The sequence below is a fragment of the Petromyzon marinus genome, chromosome 14 (genome assembly GCF_048934315.1).
Source record: "Petromyzon marinus isolate PM22_M1 ecotype Great Lakes invasive population chromosome 14, UKy_Petmar_22M1.pri1.0, whole genome shotgun sequence".
Taxonomy (NCBI): Eukaryota; Metazoa; Chordata; class Hyperoartia; order Petromyzontiformes; family Petromyzontidae; genus Petromyzon; species Petromyzon marinus.
In genome coordinates this window covers 585,852-607,299 of record NC_133680.1, presented here as the reverse complement: position 1 = coordinate 607,299, position 21,448 = coordinate 585,852, and the positions used below count along the sequence as shown (strand labels likewise).

The window sequence follows — 21,448 nt, the reverse complement described above, 5'->3', positions numbered from 1 at the left end:
GCAACGCAGGGACGGCACCACGCTCCCCACGCCGCCGGAACAACGGGGATGCCTTGGCGATCGGTCGACCTGACGGCGAGCGCCGGGGAGCGTCGCCCCCTTCCGCTCGGTTCTGATACCACGCCGCTCGCCGACAAGGACCGACCGCGAGCGCCGACCCGGGTTCAATTCTCACGGAATTATCGGCCACGTCGCGCGGAATTATCGGCCTCGCTGGCCCGCATGTAGCGCCATTCTCGGCACAGCAGGTGCTCGCCGGTAGCTCTCGTCAGCGCCACCCTGCTCGGTGTGAATAGAGACGTCATGAACTTTGAATTCGGTCTCTGTGTGTGCGTCTGTGTTCTGTTTGTGAATGTGTGCGTCTGTGTTTCTGTCTGTATCTGCGTCCGTGCGTGCGTCTGTGTGCGCGTGTGCGGCAGTCGGAGCGCGGGCGAGATCGTGTGCACGTCCGCGTGGGCGCCCCGCGGGCCCGACCTCGTCGCCGTCTCCGTGTCTCTGGACGGCGCCGAGCTGAGCACCGCCCTCCGCTACGAGTACACGGAGGACCCCGTGGTGACGCGCATCGAGCCCGAGTGGAGCATCACGCAGTACGCGCACGCAGCCACGCGCACGCACGCGCTCGCGATCCAAGCCGAGGGGAACGGAAGGCGCGGCCGTCGCCAACGCGTTCTTACACGCCGAGCGCGTGGTGGGGCGGCGACGCTGAATCGATCGAACCGCGGCGTAGGCGCGCGTTGGGCGCCCGGCGCAACGCTCGATCCCACACTGAAAATGAGACAGGGAGAACTCACTCGATGGAATCTCGAACAGCCGTCTGTTTTGACTTAAAGCTTTCGTGACTGCAGGGATTCATATTCTTGGTTCTTTCGGTAAAGTCACCACGTAGAAGGGAAACAATAAAATAATAAAAATATAAAAAAGAAAAAATATATATTTTTATTATTTTATTGTTTCCCTTCTACGTGACTTTACCGAAAGAACCAAGAATATGAAGCCGTCTCTTTATTTGAGCACACATACACATACGCACGCACACACGCGTCCAGTAAATGCACGCGGTGGGAATGGCAGACACAGCGGTTGGCTCGGCTCGCTACGAACCCGGCGACCCGAGTTGGATTTCCTGCCACGGATTACGCATTCTGCTCCGCCGGTCCAACTAATCCACTAACCTGCACTGACCAGCGTGGTGATGTATGGTCAAACAATCACCGTAGCGTCGATGGTCCTTGCCTCTCTCTGCCGATGGGGCACTGAATATCTAAACCGGTGCAGAGTTTGCTGAACCAATGCTGCTGAAATAATGCGCTGCCGGTAGGCCGTGTGGCTGATGGGATGTGTATAATTTAATGTGGGAAGGCGGCAGCGTATCATTACACAGCGGGGGGGGGGGGGGGGTGGCCTTCATCCAGCAGTGGAGCGAGCGGCCACCAAGACGGCGAGCGCCGGGCGCGAGCGATGAACGCGAGAGACTCGCAAAATGAGGGCGGCGGCTCCGAGCGGGAACTCGCGAGTCGGCAGAAACTAAGAGAACGGGCGAGTCAGCGGGTGCCGGCTCGCTGGTGACCGCGATCGCTCGGTCAACCCGTCCCCGTCCCGCTTGACGTGGCTTCAAAGTGCACCTAGCCTGGCGCAACCTCGTCGTGACACCACCACCGATCGCCAACGTTTGTAACTGCCGGTGTGTTAGTGTGCGCGTGCTTGCGTGTGTGTGTGTGTCTTTGTGTGTAGACAAAGGCGGCTGGCCACCCACCACCCCCTCGTGCCGGCCTTCATAGGTGCTCGCTAACAGCACTTGCCCCTACAGTCTGTTAAGTCTATATGGGGGATCTTTGTCTTTTTTTGTGTGTGCGCAGTGGAGGAACGCTGCTCACGGTCACGGGCAGTAACTTGGGCACGGTCCAGGAGCCTAAGATGAGGGCCAAGTACAAGGGGGTGGAGAGCGTCGACGTGAGTGCTGCTGCTGCCTCTCACCATCACCACCATCATCACCATCACATCAACATCACCATCACCATTATCATCATCACCATCATCACCATCATCACCAGCATCATCATCGCCATCATCACCATCATCGTCATCATCACTATCACCACCATAACCACCATCATCACCATCACTACTATCATCAACATCATCATCACCATCACATCACCATCATCACCATCATCACCAGCATCATCATCGCCATCATCACCATCATCGTCATCATCACTATCACCACCATAACCACCATCATCACCATCATCACCATCACTACTATCATCAACATCATCATCACCATCACATCAACATCATCACCTTAATCACCATCACCATCATCACCATCATCACCACCACCATCATCACCATCACCATCATCACCACCACCATCATCACCATCACCATCATCACCACCACTATCATCATCACCACCATCATCACCATCATCACCATCATCATCACCGCTTGATATGGACACTGCGCCTCCCCCCATCGGTGCATCTCGAGGTGCCGGGCGGTCGTCTCGCCCGAGGAGACCCCCCAGTGGCAGCTGCCGCTGTGTGGCAACGCTGCGCCGGCCTGCACGTGGGCTGTCTGCCAGTAGGGGGCGTGGTCGCCGCTCGCTTTCACCCAGTGGAGTAATTTGCGATGTCACTCACGGAATTTGGCAACTTTGGACCGTGACTCCGACACGCGCACCACATTCTCTCTACACACACAAAGATAAAGATCCCCGTGTAGCCTTAACAGACTCTAGGGGCAAGTGCTGTTATCGAGCACCTATGAACGGTACACGAGGGGGTGGGTGGCCAGCACCACGCCCGACCACCTTTGTATCCCCAGTGGCGATGTTTGCACGCGCACCGGGTACTCATTTGAGGCTGAGTCGACCTAGGGGAGGTTCAGGACCGGTTCAGATAATCGTCACTGGTGTTGGCCGTGAGTGGGAATCGAACTCGAGTCGTCGGGTTCGTAGCGCAGCGTAGCGCTAACCGCTACACACACACACCACACGCAGATACACACACACAGACACGTAAACATACACACACCACACACACCTAAACACACACTCATACCACACACACCTAAACACACACACGCATGCACACACGTAAACACAAACACACATCCCCAAGGAGGTAAACAAACTCTCGGATAATTTCACGCAGCCCTCCGCTAAGCACCGCTGCTGCGCACGAGGCCAGGAATTGTGCAGTTGATGGGCGACGACTTCCCCCCTCCACCGCCCCCTCCATTCAGCCGAGTCGATCTGCAGCCCCCCACTGCCGCTGTTCTTTTGATGTGGGGGCGGGGGGGGGCACCACTCGTTTGCACGGGAAGACTTCCTTGACAGGCCGATGAGCCCCCTACTGTCTCCACGCTCCCCCCCAACCTCACCCGCATCGCATCGGTCCGTCCGCCCGTCTCTCCGTGCTCGGTTTGCGGAGCGGCGGCGCGGTGGTGAGCGCGCTGAGCTGACGTGTTTTTTGGTGACCGCTCTTCTGCAAAATGAGAAGTAGTCTGATTGAATTACAGTTGGATCCCACGCGTGGACTTAGAGATTCACTCCCACTCACGGCCAACATCAGTGGCGAGCGAAATCCAAACCTCTCCCGGGCTGACTCAGCCTCAAACGAGCACCCGGTACGGTTTGTGAACATCAACGCCGGCGCCGTCGTGCGCAGGCTCCGGCCTTAGCAGGTGCTCGCTGACGGCACCGGTCCCAGCGGTCTGCTTAGACGGCCACACGGGGGGCGGTCTGCTTGGACCGTGCGTGTGCGTGGTTGGTAAACGGCACAGCGTGGGCTTGCGAGCGTTCACCCCTCCGACAAAGACCACGACCTTAACCCTCCCCTTCACGGCTGCTTTCAATTTCGCCGGCGCCCGTCTCTGCCGTGAACCACCGCCGGGGGAACCTTTGCCCGGGGCCGGCGCGACGCGGGCGGCGGTGCCGGCGTCGTCGCCGCCGGCGCCCGCCGATCGACGCCGGGGGCCCCTGGCAGGAGACGACCCCGCCGGGCCGGCACGGTTGACCGCGAGGCCCGGGCTGCGTCGGCGCTACCTCCGTCGCCGCCGGGTGAACGGTTAAACAAACATTTTGGCGTAATAATTAAACCCTTGGAGAGAGAGGGAAAGGTTGTGAGGCGTGCGGGTGGGCGGGGGGGCGGGAGCGGGGGCGGGGTGGGGAGGTGGGTGCGAGGAGCGGCGGTGCCGTCACCGCGTGTCTGACCGCGCGGGCCGTGTTCGCCGTTTGCAGCCGCCCTAATTATTTTCATCGCCGCCGTCTCCGCTTGATCGTTCCCACGGTGCATAAATAAATCATCCCCTACGCCGCGCGCCCGTAATTGTTGATCTTCCACGAGACATGATGGCATTCTGCTGCAAAGCTTCACACCCCGCCCGCTCTCCTCCCGCCGTGCCCCCCCCCGCCGTCTCCGCCACCCGCGGCAACCCCCCCCCCTCCTCCTCCTTGCGGGAGGCGAGCAAACGTCGTGGAGCAGCGGCGCGCGGATCCCCCGCTGTGTAGATGGTGACGCGGAATGGAGCGGCCCCACGCCCCCCCCACGCCCCCCCCACGCCCCCCCCACGCCCCCCCCACGCCCCCCCCACGCCCCCCCCCCACGCCCCCCTTTAGGCGCACATTGCTGCCAGGCAGGATAAAAGATGCTGCCCAAGCTGTTGTATCGGTATTCTTCCGCAGGGAGCGCTCCGGGGGATTTAAAATGTCGCGGAGTTCACGCGAGGATGGGTGGTAACACCTAACCCCAAGTCTGACCTTGATCCTAACCGGTGACCCCTAACCCCACAGACTTGCACCGTGTTCAACGAGACGACGCTCATTTGCCGCGCCCCGGGCATCCAGTTCAACAGCCCTGGTCCCCTGCCAGCGGAGAGCGGCGATGGAACCTCGTCGTCGTCGTCGTCGTCGTCAGCATCGTCGTCTTCGTCGGCTGCGTCGCTACCCATGCTGGCGCCCGTGCGCCCCGACGAGCTGGGGTTCATCTTCGACGACGTGCGCTCGCTGCTCGTCTTCAACGGTTCCGAGTTCTACTACCACGCCAGCCCCACCTTCGAACCCCTGGGTCACGACCCCCTGGACATCAAGCCCGGCTCGCCCATCATCCTCAAGGTGAGCGCGCCACCTCCGCCGTCTCACGGGCGGCGCCTGCGGTGCTCTCGCGAGGGAGGGATGGAGGGAGTGGGGACACATGGCAGGTGCCATGCGGGATCTCCGTGGAGTCGTTGGCGGTGCAGTTTGTTAGGATTTGGCGAATTTGGACGGGGACGCCGGTGGCACACGATAGCCAACTCTTGCGGGTGGCGTCACGGCAACTTTAACGTCCGCCGTGAATTGGACGGCGCGTGGCGTTATTTTACGCGAGTACAGACCGCGGCATTAACCAGGGTGGCCTGCCGCGTTCAAACCGTGAGGCTCTGCGACGAGCGGCGAACGCGCTGCCGCTGCGCCACCGCGTCACCAGCCCAATGCACGTGCCTGGATGTGTGCACGCACGTGTGTGCATGTCTGTGTTGTTTCACACGTGTGTCTTGTTCTACGTGTGCGTGCGCGCGCGTGTGCGTGCGTGCGTTTTGCCATCGCGTGCTCAGGGCCGGAACTTGATGCCGGGCCCAGCCGGGGGGCGGCTGAACTACACGGTGCTCATGGGTGACGTGGCATGCGCCGTCACCGTGTCCGACACTCAGCTACTGTGCGAGTGCCCGGCCCTGTCGGGCCACCACATGTTGACTGTGAGGGCCCACCACTGCCACCGCTATTACCGATACCACCGCCACCATTACTGATACCACCACCACTACCGATACCACCACCACTACCGATTTCACTACCGATACCACCACCACCAATACCACCACCAATATCACCACCACTACCGATAGCACCACCAATACCGATTTCACCACCACTACCGATACCAATACCACCATCAATACCACCACCAATACCACCACCGACAGCACCACTAATGATATCACCACCACGACTATCACCACCACTACTGATACCACCACCACTACTGATGCCACTACCGATACCACCACCACTACCGATACCATCACCACTACCGATTTCACCACCACTACCGATACCACTACCACCACTAATACCACCGCCAATACCACCACTACCGATACCATCACCACTATTGATACCACCACCACGACTGATACCACCACCACCACTGACAGTACCACCACCACTACCGATACCATCACAACTACCTCCACCACTACCACCACCGACACCACCACCACTACTGATACCACCACCTCCATCACTATCAACGCCACTGCCACCACCAACACCACCACCACCGACACTACCACAGACACCACCACCACCACCACCAAACTCACGCACAGCTGCCTGCCCACCGGCTCGCACGAACCTCATGGCACTCGTTCGCCGTGACCTGTGGGACGGCCAGGTGCGCGTGGGCTCGCTGGAGCAGGCGGTGGGGCGCGTGAGGCTGGCGCACGACAGCCTGCTCACGCTGCCTGCCATCGTGGGGCTGACGGCGGGCGGCGGGTTGCTGCTGCTGGTCGTGGTGGGCGTGCTCGTGGCGTACAAGCGCAAGTCGCGCGAGAGCGACCTCACGCTCAAGCGCCTGCAGCTGCAGATGGACAACCTGGAGTCGCGCGTGGCGCTCGAGTGCAAGGAGGGTGAGCGACCGCCCGGCACCGCGCGGCGGCGGCGGCGGCGGCGGCTCGTCGCTCGCACGAATATCGCCTCGCTTTTCTCGTCCGATTGCCCGGCGGTGATGACGGTCGTTGTCGTGCCGGTTGTCAGACTCCAGTTGTTGCTGTTGTTGACGCGGCGGTTGCGGCCGCGGTCGCTGTTTGCGGTGGCGGCGGTGCAGCGTTTGCGGAGCTGCAGACCGACATCAACGAGCTGACGAGCGACGTGGACGGCGCGGGGATCCCCTTCCTGGACTACCGCACGTACGCGCTGCGCGTGCTCTTCCCCGGCATCGACAACCACCCGGTGCTCACCGTGCTCGAGGTGCCGGCACGGCCCCCACACCCACCACACACCCACCACACACCCACCACACACCCACCACACACCCACCACACACCCACCCCACACCCACCACACACCCACCCCACACCCACCCCACACCCACCCCACACCCACCACACACCCACCACACACCCACCACACACCCACCACACACCCACCCCACACCCACCCCACACCCACCACACACCCACCCCACACCCACCACACACCCACCCCACACCCACCACACACCCACCCCACACCCACCACACACCCACCACACACCCACCCCACACCCACCCCACACCCACCACACACCCACCCCACACCCACCACACACCCACCACACACCCACCCCACACCCACCACACACCCACCACACACCCACCCCACACCCACCACACACCCACCACACACCCACCCCACACCCACCCCACACCCACCACACACCCACCCCACACCCACCACACACCCACCACACACCCACCCCACACCCACCCCACACCCACCCCACACCCACCACACACCCACCCCACACCCACCCCACACCCACCCCACACCCACCACACACCCACCACACAACCACCACACACCCACCACACACCCACCCCACACCCACCACACACCCACCACACAACCACCACACACCCACCACACAACCACCACACACCCACCACACACCCACCACACAACCACCACACACCCACCACACACCCACCCCACACCCACCACACACCCACCACACACCCACCACACACCCACCCCACACCCACCACACACCCACCACACACCCACCACACACCCACCACACACCCACCCCACACCCACCACACACCCACCACACACCCACCACACACCCGCCCCACAGGAACCCCACATTGAGCTCTGCTTGTCTCAGAACTCATGATGACCTCATCTTGACTCCATCCTGACATAATTTTCATTTCGCATTGACCCACTCTTAACCCAGAAATTATTCCATTTTGACCCCATCCTGACCTCATCTTGACCTCTATCTTGACCCAGCGCTAACCTCTTTCTCACCTCACTCTGCATGCTTGCGTGTGCGTGCGTGTGTACGCGCGTGTCTTTTTGCGTATTGACTTCATAGGTGCTCGCTAACCACACTTGTCGCAACAACCTGTGTAGGCTATATGGGTGATATTTGTCTTCGTATGTGAGCACGCCCACGTCTCTGCGTGTGTCTGCGTGTGTCTGCGTGTGTGCGTGTGCATCTGTGCCCGTGCGTCACGGCTGTTCTTGATGTTGTGGTGCAGCGGTTAACGCGCCACGCCACAAACCCGGCGACCCGAGTTCCATTCCCGCTCACCGACCCCAGTGGCCTACCCCAGGTCGACGAGTACCTAGTGCGGTGTCTCCCCACCGGGGAGACAAAGACGGCCGGGCGCGGTGTCGGCCTCGCCACCGCCACGTGTGCCGTTCCGGCCTCCGCGGCCGCTCGTCAACGGCGCTCACCCCAGCGGTCTGCGTGGGCTACGCGACGGCGGGATCGGCGCACGTCCGTGCGCTCACAATGCCGCCCTCGCCCGCGCGCGTGTCCCCAGGTGCCCGGCAATCGGCACGAGTGCGTGGAGAAGGGGCTGCGGCACTTCGGCACGCTGCTGGGCAGCAAGGTGTTCCTGCTGGCGTTCGTGCGCACGCTCGAGTCTCAGCGCGCCTTCTCGATGCGCGACCGCGGCAACGTGGCGTCGCTCGTCGCCACGGCGCTGCAAGGCAAGATGGAGTACGCGACCGACGTGCTCAAGCAGCTGCTCTCTGACCTCATCACACGCAACATCGAGAGCCGCAACCACCCCAAGCTGCTTCTGCGAAGGTGACGCGCGTTCCCCGCCTGCACTGCGTTCAAACCACCACACTGCAGGTCACGACAGCACACTCACCCACTAACCCCACTCGCCCACCCACTCTCTTACTCACCCACTCACTCACTCACTTACCCACTCACCCCCTCACCCACTTACACACTCGCTCACCCACTCATTCACCCGCCCACCGACTCACCACACTGCAGGGCACAACACTTTCTGCTTCTTCCCTCGCACCATTCCACTCTGGAATTCTCTTCCCCGGTCATCGTCATCTCTTTTCTCAAAGCCCACGTCGCTCCGTCTCCCCGCGTCGCTCCGTCTCCCCGCGTCGCTCCGTCTCCCCGCGTCGCTCCGTCTCCCCGCGTCGCTCCGTCTCGCGGCAGATTGCGCTCGCTAATCGAGCGCCGCTCCTTCGCTCGTGCCGGGTCTCACCGGGCCGCCGGGTATCAATTACGCCAGATGGGGCATCGCTCCCTTCGAGGAGTGGAGGGGGGGGGCATGGCAGGAGTGGGGGGGGGTCAGGGAGGATCGTGGGGGGCACGTCTCCACCCACGCGGCACGGGAGCGAGCGCCTCTCGTTAATGATCGACGGGTGGCGCCCTGCGGACCGAGGGGCAGTTGGGCACCGGCTTCGCGATGGAAACGCCTCGTGCGGGGGGAGCGAGAGCGGTTGTCGCCTTGCGGGCCTCGTGAGAGATGGCGAGGCCTTCGTCCAGCGCAGGGTCCACCAGGGGGAAAGCTTCATCCAGCAGTTGATTGATCATGGCTAGCGATGGTGATCATCCCGGGCTGGCCTTCATCTATTGGTGGATTGTGTAATTCACGACAACGATAGGGGGGAGTCGTCCATCCAGCAGTGGATGGAACACGGCTAACAATGCGGCTGATTGATGCCGTGAAGGCTGGGGGTGAGGGGCTAATGAGGCCACTGTGGATCCCGTACACAGCGGTCACGGTGTTACGGGGGGGGGGGGGGGGGAGGTAGTTGTGGGGGCCAGTGGAGTGGTGGGGGGCAGAGAGCACGCATCATGATTGTTTTTATATTTCAATTAATTAAAAAAACCCATTCCTCCCGCCCCCACGCGCCTACACAAGCAATTACCGCAATCCGTGATTAGCGGCGTGGCGCTCGGCTCGCCGCGTGATTCTCTGATTAATGGCGGGCACCGCTCGCAGCTTCCCATTAAATATTCATTTGCCCATCAACGGCGCTCGTTCGGCCGCCATCCTTGTTGCTGCGCTGCTGCCCGCTGGCCGTGGCCTGGCCGCCCCCTCCCGCGCACCCTGGCCATCTCCCACCGGCGCCTTCCCGGTTGCCTCTTTGCACGACGGCGGCTCACGGGAACACAGAAAACAAAGTAATTCTTATCGGGGGGAGGGGGGCCGTGGTGTTTTTAGTGCAGCCTGCACGCTCACCGCCGCTCTGTCTCTCCGGCCTCTCTCGCGGGCGGCGCCATTGACGGCCGCGTTGAGCTTTTCAACAACAAGTGGCGCGGTTGTTGAACGCCCGCGCCGAGTCGTCATTCATTTTGTTTGGCTGCGTTGGGTGATGGAGGGTCTTAATGACACAAATTGGGCCAGGTCATCACGTGGCCCAAGCCCAAATATCCCTGTCGACTCCCCCCGCCACCCCCACCGTCAGCGAGACGGGACATCACAAACGAGACAGAGCAGGTGAGACAGAGCAGGTGAGACTGAGACAGAGCAGGTGAGACAGAGCAGGTGAGACTGAGACAGAGCAGGTGAGACTGAGACAGAGCAGGTGAGACAGAGCAGGTGAGACAGAGACAGAGCAGGTGAGACTGAGACAGAGCAGGTGAGACAGAGCAGGTGAGACTTAGACTGAGACAGAGCAGGTGAGACAGAGCAGGTGAGACTGAGAAAGAGCATTTGAGACTGAGACAGAGCAGGTGAGACTGAGACAGAGCAGGTGAGACTGAGACTGAGCAGGTGAGACAAAGCAGGTGAGACAGAGCAGGTGAGACTGAGACAGAGCAGGTGAGACTGAGACAGAGCAGGTGAGACTGAGACTGAGACAGAGCAGGTGAGACAGAGCAGGTGAGACAGAGCAGATGAGACAGAGCAGGTGAGACTGAGACAGAGCAGGTGAGACTGAGACTGAGACAGAGCAGGTGAGACAGAGCAGGTGAGACAGAGCAGGTGAGACTGAGACAGAGCAGGTGAGACTGAGACTGAGACGGAGCAGGTGAGACAGAGCAGGTGAGACAGAGCAGGTGAGACAGAGCAGGTGAGACTGAGACGGAGCAGGTGAGACAGAGCAGGTGAGACAGAGCAGGTGAGACAGAGCAGGTGAGACTGAGACAGAGCAGGTGAGACTTAGACTGAGACAGAGCAGGTGAGACAGAGCAGGTGAGACCCGACAAACAAGACTGCCGACAAAACGAGGGCACAAATCAGTGATGAACTCGAGTCACGACCCCAAATAGGTGGAGGGGGGATGTGGGGGTGGGGGCTCAGCCTGAACCCCGAGACGCCGCCCAGGTCGTCGATGCATGCACGTGCGTGTGTGTGTACGTGTGTGTGCGTGTGTGTGTGTACATGTGTTTGTGTACATGTGTTTGTGCGTGTGTGTATACGTGTGTGTGCGCACGCGTGTGTACGTGTGTGCGCACGCGTGGGTACGTGTGTGTGCGCTTTTGTTCGGCCGGATTGAGGGGGCTAAGCGGGCGCGGCACGGGCTAGAGAAGAGATGGATTGATGTGGTACAGGAGGACGTGGAGCTGAGTGGACTTGCCGATGACTGGTACCAGCGGTGTCAAGATCGGCCTCTGTGGAGGAGGCTCGTGAAGGACGCTACTGGGCAGTTGGAGGTAGTCGCCCTCCAACAACAACGGAGGGCAGAGGAGCGACGCTCACAACAACGAGTGGAGCGCCGGGTGGCCAAAGCACAGCAGGTTGGCACAGTAGGGGGCACAGGTGGTGCATCAGCCAGTCATCTCAGTCAGTCGACCCGTGGCACCTGGGTCTGCCCCGTGACCTCCTGCCAGCGGGCGTTCGACACTTCACGTGGCCTCAGGGTGCACATAGCCTGGCACAAGCATCGTGGTGACGTCACCGCCACTTAGTGGCGAATGGCGGTTGTTGTTGTTGTGTGTACGTATGTGCGTGTGTACGTGTTTGAGTGTGTCTGGGGAGCGGTAGGGTAGCGGTTAGTGCACTGCGCTACGAACCTGGCGCCTCGTGTACAATTCTCGCTCACGGCCAACACCTGTGACGATTATCTGAACTGGTCCTGGGCCTCCCCTAGATCGACTCAGCCTCAAATTATGTGTAAACATCACCACGAGGGAGACAAAGACGGCCGGGCGAGGTGTTGGCCACCCACCCCCTCGTGTGCCGTGCCGGCCTTAATAGGTACTTGCGAACAGCACTCGCCCCAACAGTCTGTTACAGGCTATACGGGAGATCTTTGTCTTTGTGTGTGCGTGTGTGTGCGTGAGATAAGAGGCGCTCGTTATCCGCCTCCCGTCTCCCTCCAATGAAAGATGCCGGCGATCCCGGCCACGTGTGGGAGTCGCGGCAGAAGTGAGGGTGGGGAGTGGAGGTGGGGGGAGTGATGAAGGGCGCCACCCACTCGGCACAAATCGCGGCACGTGTGAGCCGGCCCTCGCCGGTGCTCATTACCCACAATCCTCTTCTCTTGATTGGCTCAATTTGTAAACCGCAGCGGGTTTTGTTGAAACCCATCATCTCGGCCGGGATTACCATCATGCTGTCCCTGTGGGGAGCGGCGGCACAGGGCTTAGCGCGCTGCGCAATGAACCCGGCCCCGTGCTTCTTTCCCCCCTCTGTCACCGACACACACTGACCGGCGTGGTGGAGTGTGGCACAAAGACCCGGCACCACCGACACGGCGTGGGGAAACCTTCCCCCAGCAGTTGATTGATGAAGGCCTGTGAATAATAATGATCACATTGTGATTTTCTCCTCAATTTAGCACTTGCAATGCACCACCATCATCCGAAGCAGCAGCCACGATCTATCTACGACTGGATGAAGGCAATTCGATTGTGCTAAATCCAAATAACTAAATTCTGTATTAAAATAAAAAGCGAATTAAACAAGGTTTAGAGAATAATTTCGGCCTTCCTCAGAGGGGGCTGCTCTCCGCTCCACAGAGCCGTGCCCTGTTCGGGGCCCACAGCCGGCTGGCTTGATTCGATTTCGGCGCGGACACAGCGAGTCCTTGCCAAACCACGCATCACCGAGCACTCCGTTAACCAGGGCAGCCGTGGGAATTCATTCGCCATGCCCTCGGCAAAACCGCAGATTTTCCGCTTCTCACTGGCAGGAGCCGGCCACGGATTTAGTGACTTGTCTCTTTCTTTAGTCTTCTCTCTCACTCTCTATCACTCACTCTCCATCTCTCTCACTCACAGTCTCTCTGTCTCCGGCTGTCCCTCGCCCGCGCACTCTCCGCCAATGATATTTCCCTGCCGCTCGTGCTTGACAGTGGCCTAACGGGCCGTGGTGGTGGCTTTGTTTCTGGGAGCTCTATGTAAATGTTGGTATGGGTTAGAGGAAACAAATTTGCGTTTAAATTTTGATTTAAAGCTTTCGTGACTTCAGGGATTCATATTCTTGGTTCTTTCAGTAAAGTCACGTAGAAGGGAAACAATGAAATACTAAAAATATAAAACAATACAATTTCACGATGTTTCGACTGCAACACAAGCAATCATCATCAGGTGTGAAAACCACAACAAGAAAGTTTGAAAAAAACATTTCGGGTCTTAATTGATTGATCACGCTTAAGGTGGCTTTCAGACCGCATCCATTATTTTTCGTCTCCCCCCTCCTCTTTTCAGAACATAGATGGACTCGTCCATCTGAACAAATTGTCAAATCTCTCTCCGTGGTGCTAACGTTAAAAAAAACGCCACTTTTTTCAAATTTTCTTGTTGTGGTTTTCACACCTGATGATGATTGCTTGTGTTGCAGTCGAAACGTTGTGAGAATTTTATTGTTTTATATTTTTATTATTTTATTGTTTCCCTTCTATGTGACTTTACCGAAAAAACCAAGAATATGAATCCCTGCAGTCACGAAAGCTTTAAATCTCATGCGACTTGATGATCGACTAACTATGGTGTGCGCCAGTATACTGCTGGGTGGATAGAGGTGGGGGGGTTAAGAAACTTGCCCCATTGTTTCAACTGCCACATGAGTAGAATTATCTTGGTGACCTCTGAATTGAAAGTCCAATGTGTTAGCCATTACACCAAGCAGAATGCTTTTAATGAAAAAAAATACCAATTATTTACCCACGTATGCCCCCAAATGAGTCTCAATACCATTTCTAAAGAGGGCCAGGCAGTGGGATGTTGGGCCAATAACATTGAAATTAGTGTTTGGCTTCATGTGGGTGGAAAACAAAGTGACTGAAAAACATTGCATGCAGCACACTACCTGGTCACCTTGCAGTCCCCCACCTACAACAGCTGACAAGTCCTGGGGGTCACCCATCCAAGTACTAACCAGACTCAACCCTGCTTCCCTGCTTCACTTCTGAAATCCGATTAACTAGGGCACATTCTGGGTGATGTGGTCATGGGCAAATGTTGCAACCAGCCACCGTATGAGTGGGGTTTGCTGTTTAACTCAATGAAACGATGATCTGCCATCAACGTTCCATTGTGAACTGCGTTTTCACAGTTCACAAACATTTGCTAGTCGTCACGCTGTGTGGAAATTTCGTTATTTTTTTGACATTTAGAATTCCTCCGAGCGGAAACACATTTGGTGAGAAGGCAAACACACTGGAACCTGTGTCACAATAATTGCCGGCAGTTTCCATAAGAAGGTGTTTGTTTATTTATTTGTTGACAAAAAAAATGCAGTCGAAACGTCGTGAGAATTTTATTGTTTTATATTTTTATTATTATTTAATTGTTTCCCTTCTCCGTGACTTCACCAAAAGAACCAACATTTTGCGTTTATTGTATTAATCAAAATCATCATCGTCATCATCATTAGCAGCAGCAGCCATGGTCAATCCACTTTCTGCGTGAGGGCTTCCCAAGCCATCGCCACCTCTAATGGTTCTTCCTCTACACAAACCGATTGCATCGCTCCATCTCCGCAGCGGAACGCGGCCTCCAGGGAGGAGTGCTCACAATCACGGAGCGCTACGTGCGTCGTTGACGATCGTCGCCCTTGATAGGCGTCGTTTCGGGAACGACTCTGCGTGAGAGTCAGCTGCTGTTCACTCGAACTCAACGACCTCGATGGAGCTCCATCAAGTCAATGACCTCCCCACCTTTGTCTCACCTGCCGGCCCTGTCTCTCTCTGTCGCTACTGCAGGACCGAGTCCGTCGCTGAGAAGATGCTCACCAATTGGTTCACGTTCTTACTGCACAAGTACCTGAAGGTCAGTCCTCAGCATCTCCGACAGGGCGTGTGGGGAGGTGAGCGAGTGAGTGTGTGGAGTTTGTATGTTCTCTCTCTGCCCCTGTTCTGCATGGGTTTGCTCCGGTTTCCTCCCACAGCTAAACCCCACACCACTCACAGTGGAACTGGCATGGCCCAAAAATCCTAATGCTGAAGAAACAATGAACTTGCAAATCACTGAATTTCGATCTAACTGCAGCAGAAGCATACGCCCCCCCCCCACCCTCTACTGCGAAAACATGGCAGGACCCTCCAGAAAACGAGTCCCGACTCTCAGCGAGGCGCTCCCGGACGAGCGGAATCATCGCCACAATGATGAGGGCGCGGGGGTCACGCACGCCGTGCCGCCATCGTCATGTGGGGGTCACGCACGCCGTGCCGCCATCATCACAGGGAAAACAAGCGTTTCCGAGTAACCACGTGTGCAGTCGCGACGGCGGCAAGAACACAGCAATAACGATACCAGCAGTAACAATATGCAAATTGGTGATTAATGATCGTAGTGAGGGGGCTGGTGGTAGTCATGGCAGCAGCAGTAATACCACCGGCTGGCTGAGTAATCAGCTGGACCTGAGGCAGGCGAATCGGCCCCGCTTAACGAACGTGACATTCAATTGCATGGGGAGGGGGTGGTGTTGGGAGGGAGGGGTCGTGACCACAGTTTCTCACGAGCTATCTCCACCATCAATAATGTCCTCGCTCGCTCGTTCAGCCGTCCACCCGCTCAGCCATCCACCCGCTCAACCATCCACCCACTCAGCCAACCACCCATTCAGCCATCCACCCACTCAGCCATCTACCCAATTCAGCCATTCAGCCATCCATTAAATCAACCATCCACCCACTCAGCCATCCACCCACTCAGCCATCTACCCACTCAGCCATCTACCCACTCAACCATCCACCAACTCAGCCATCTATCCAATTCAGCCACTCGGCCATCCACCCACTCAACCATCCACCCACTCAGCCATCCACCCACTCAGCCATCCACCCACTCAACCATCCACCCACTCAGCCATCCACCCACTCAGCCATCCACCCGCCCACTTGCCTCACTTGTCCAAGGATTTTCTTGCTCTCCCTTTTGTCCCATTCACTCGGTCCTCTGCTTGCTCATCCGCCCACTCACCCGTCCACCTATCTGCTCATCCACCAACTCAGGCACTCGCCTTCTCACTCGTCCACATGCCGGCTTCTCGCTCATCCACCAGCCAGTTCCTTTGTCCATTTGCTCGCTCACCCACTACTCTGCTCGTCCACTGACTCGTACGCAAGCCCACTTTGCTCACCCATCTGCTCGCTCCTTTTCACCATCAGCTTTCTCCACCGTGTGCCCTAATCGGTTGTTCTCTTGTCCACCTGCTCCACTCTATAATTCACCCACTTTCCACCTTGTCCACCCTCTCACCCCCGTGTTCATCTCTTCGCTTCTGCACTATCTCTCTCGCCCAAACTGCTCGCAGATCCATTCATCCGACGACTCGCTCCCTCATCCACCCTCGCACTCCATTGTTCGCCCGCTCACTCACCGTCTGCTCGAGGAATGCAGGCAAGGGAGGGGGGCGAGTGAGTGAGTGAGATCCCAGTGAGGGGTTCTGCACCGCTGCGATCAAAAGATGTTTTGTGGCAATTATCATCCAGCCAAACAATGAGCCCATTTAAAAAAAAAACGACTCGGGGTTGATAGCGCAAGGCTGCACCCTTCATGTGGCCATTAAAGTCCTTTCATTGCCTCTCAGGCCGTCTCCCTTTACAAGTAATCTCATTTTCATATCTCCCACCGCATCTCCATAATGCTGCCCTGCGCCTTTCTCCCTCCCGTCCGCCGCCGCCGCTCCCGCGCCATTGCATACCTAAGTAATTGCTTCCTCGCCGCCCGATCCGCCGTATAAATCATCCTATTCATTCCGCCGCGTTTGCCCCGTTATTTATTTTTTCTCTCTGCTCACCCGTCCGGCCTCCCGGGCCGTTTATCACCAGCGGAGAGGAGACGTGCCGGAGTGGGATGCTGCGACGTAGCAAGTAATCGGATACTTTACCGATTACTCTCCTGATTACTCTACCGATTACTCTACAATGACTCTCCTGATTACTCTACAATTACTATCCTGATTACTCTTCAATTACTCTCCTGATTACTCTACAATTACTATCCTGATTACTCTATGATTACTCTACCGATTACTCTACAATGACTCTCCTGATTACTCTACAATTACTCTCCTGATTACTCTACAATTACTCTCCTGATTACTCTCCTGATTACTCTACAATTACTCTCCTGATTACTCTACAATTACCCTCCTGATTACTCTACAATTACTCTACCGATTACTCTACAATTACTCTCCTGATTACTCTGAAGATTACTCACCTGATTACTCTACTATCCTGATTACTCTATGACTACTCTACCGATTACTCTACAATTACCCTCCTGATTACTCTACAATTACCCTCCTGATTACTCTACAATTACTCTCCTGATTACTCTACAATTACTCTCCTGATTACTCTTCAATTACTCTACAATTACTCTCCTGATTACTCTCCTGATTACTCTGCAGTTACTCTCCTGAATACTCTACAATTACTCTCCTGATTACTCTACGATTACTCTCCTGATTACTCTACAATTACTCTCCTGATTACTATACAATTACTCACCTGATTACTCTACAATTACTCTTCTGATTACTCTACAATTACTCTTCTGATTACTCTACAATTACTATCCTGATTACTGTATGATTACTCTACCGATTACTCGACAATGACTCTCCTGATTACTCTACAATTACTCTCCTGATTACCCTACAATTACTCTCCTGATTACTCTCCTGATTACTCTACAATTACTCTCCTGATTACTCTACAATTACTCTCCTGATTACTCTATGATTACTCTTCCGATTACTCTACAATGACTCTCCTGATTACTCTACAATTACTCTCCTGATTAATCTACAATTACTCTCCTTCAATTACTCTCCTGATTACTCTACAATTACTATCCTGATTACTCTATGATTACTCTACCGATTACTCTACAATGACTCTCCTGATTACTCTACAATTACTCTCCTGATTACTCTACAATTACTCTCCTGATTACTCTCCTTATTACTCTACAATTACTCTCCTGATTACTCTACAATTACCCTCCTGATTACTCTACAATTACTCTACCGATTACTCTACAATTACTCTCCTGATTACTCTGAAGATTACTCACCTGATTACTCTACAATTACTATCCTGATTACTCTATGATTACTCTACCGATTACTCTACAATTACCCTCCTGATTACTCTACAATTACTCTCCTGATTACTCTACAATTACTCTCCTGATTACTCTTCAATTACTCTACAATTACTCTCCTGATTACTCTCCTGATTACTCTGCAGTTACTCTCCTGATTACTCTACAATTACTCTCCTGATTACTCTACGATTACTCTCCTGATTACTCTACAATTACTCTGCTGATTACTATACAATTACTCACCTGATTACTCTACAATTACTCTCCTTATTACTCTACAATTACTCTCCTGATTACTCTACAATTACTATCCTGATTACTCTATGATTACTCTTCCGATTACTCTACAATGACTCTCCTGATTACTCTACAATTACTCTCCTGATTACTCTACAATTACTCTCCTGATTACTCTACAATTACTCTCCTGATTACTCTACAATTACTTTCCTGATTATTCTACAATTACTCTACAATTACTCTCCTCATTACTCTACAATTACTCTCCTGATTACTCTGAAGATTACTCTGCAGATTACTTTACTGATTGCATTACTGGATACTCTTACGCTTAATCTACGGATTACTCTACTGATTACTCTATCGATTACAGAACTACAGTCATACATAGAAACCTACATACTTGCATGGAAACCGATAGACTAACATAGAGCCGCAGAGATCGTCTGCCCCAGTTACGAAACCCTTGCCACGTTTGACGGAATAATATGTACTCGGAGGAGGCGCGGTTTGGTTTGGAATGACTTTGGCTGATGTCCAGCCGTGAGAATCGGGCCGGCTGGGTTGGGTACCTTGTGATGAATGCATAATTGTCGTACTGGCTACCGATCTGAGCCATGGTTGGAAATTGAACTTTGGTTGCTTCGATCGTAGCGCAGTGCACGAACTGCTGTCCCACCGCTCTTCAAGCACACAAAAGACAAAAGATCCCCAGAATAGCCTCTCTGGGGCCTCGTTTGGGGCAAGAGCCGCTCGCGAGCCCCGACAAAAGTTGGCACGGCACACGGGGGAACAGGTGACCAACACCACGCCCGGCTGCCTTTGTCTTCCCAGTGTTGATTAAACAATGAACCCAGGTACTCATTTAATGCTGAGTCGATCTAGGGTAGGCCCAGGACCAATTCATATATTTGCCACTGTTATTGGACGTGAGCGGGTAGCCGGGTTTGCTGCGCAGTGTGCTAACCACTGCACCACCACTCCCCACACGTACACACGTGCATGTACACACGCGCAGGTGCACACAAATACACGATGATGATTTAAAAGATAATTTCTCCAGTTGCAGAGCACAGCTGAGGATTCGTCACCATTAGCAATGTCACATTAATATTGTTCTCCATTCAATGTCTTCCTTACATGTTCCAGTGCAGGCACTTATTTTGAGATAATGTGGTTTTAACCGTACATTACATTTAAACATGATTTCATTCATGACTTTTGCTAAATTGCATATGTCGGAGACAAAAACTAATCCCAGTAATTCACTACCTCAAACTTAATAAGTAACAATTAAAATGTTTTATTTGATTAATTTGAGCCCAAGAAATATCTTGTCTCGGTGGTGGAGCGGAGGCGCAGCGGTTAGCGCACTGCGCTACGAACCCAGCATCCTGGGTTCGATGTCCACTCACGTTCAACACCAGTGACGATTATCTTAACTGTTCCTGGTCCTCCCCTAAGTCGACTCAGCCTCAAATGTGCGGTGGGTAAACATCACCACTGGGGAGCGTCGTGCTGGCCACCCACCCACTGATGTGCCGTGCCGGCCTTCATAGGTGCTAGTCGCTAACAGCACTTGCCCCAACGGTCTGTTCAGGCTCTATGGGGGATCTTTGTCAACATCTTTGTGTGAGTAAGTGAACATGACAAGGTTTCAAATGGGGACTTTATGTGTTCACAATTCGCATCCCACCACAACCCGGGCTCAACTGTGCTTAGCGTCCAGGACCTGTGTGTGCATGCGTGGATGTGCGTGCATGCGTGGATTTGCGTGCGTGCGTGCGTGGGATGTGCGTGCTTGCGTGGGATGTGCGTGCGTACATTGTTCGGCAACTGAGATGACTCGGCAGCCCCTTCCGTGCGTCGCCGCGTGACTGAGGCCGCGGGGCCGCGTGGCGTAACGCAGAGGGTGCGGACGAACAGTCGTTCCTTGCCCGCGTAAGCACGTGCGTGTGGGCGCGGCTCTCATCGTGCGGGCGGTCAAGCGTGCGTGTCCGTGTTCGCACTCGTGTGCGCGCGCGAGCATGATGACCACTCCTGTGTCCGCCCGTCTGCATCCACCTGAGTGGCTGCTTGTCCACGTGCATATCTGTGTATGTGTGTATGTATGCGCGTGTATGTATACGTGTATGTATTTATGCGTGTGTACGTGCGTGTGCGTATGTAAGTATGTATGCGTGTGAAAGTGTACGTGTGTATGTGTGGTGCAGCAGCGAGCGCACTGCGCTTTGAACCCGGTTGACCCGTATTCAATTCCCGTATTCATGGCCAACACCGGTGATGATTATCTGAACTGATCCTGGGCCTCCCCTAGGTCGACTCGGCCTGAAACGAGTACCTGGTGCGGTGTGTAAACAGCGCCACTTGGGAGACAAAGGCGGCCAGGCGTCGTGCTGGCCACCCACCACTTAGTGTGCCGTGTTCGACTTTCACAAGTGCTACTCGCTAACAGCACTTACCCCATCAGTCTGTTAAGGCTATACGAGGATCTTCGTCTTTGTGCGTGCTTGTGCAGGAGTGCGCCGGCGAGCCCCTCTTCATGCTCTACTGCGCCATCAAGCAGCAGATGGAGAAGGGGCCGATCGACGCCATCACGGGCGAGGCACGCTACTCGCTCAGCGAGGACAAGCTCATCCGCCAGCAGATCGACTACCGCACCCTCGTGAGTCCTCCTCGGGGAC

General features: G+C 55.5%; 1 protein-coding gene across 1 annotated transcript in view; it reads left to right on the top strand.

Moving 5' to 3' along the window:
• Positions 1-21,448, top strand: part of LOC116942492 (plexin-A1) — a 161,752-nt gene that overhangs the window by 129,754 nt on the left and 10,550 nt on the right. The window contains exons 16-24 of the mRNA XM_032954492.2: positions 420-587; positions 1,857-1,950; positions 4,799-5,119; positions 5,599-5,739; positions 6,438-6,672; positions 6,870-7,012; positions 8,578-8,846; positions 15,167-15,233; positions 21,283-21,429. Of these exons, the coding sequence (XP_032810383.2) occupies positions 420-587; positions 1,857-1,950; positions 4,799-5,119; positions 5,599-5,739; positions 6,438-6,672; positions 6,870-7,012; positions 8,578-8,846; positions 15,167-15,233; positions 21,283-21,429 (1,585 nt within the window). The remainder of the gene's footprint in view (positions 1-419; positions 588-1,856; positions 1,951-4,798; positions 5,120-5,598; positions 5,740-6,437; positions 6,673-6,869; positions 7,013-8,577; positions 8,847-15,166; positions 15,234-21,282; positions 21,430-21,448) is intronic.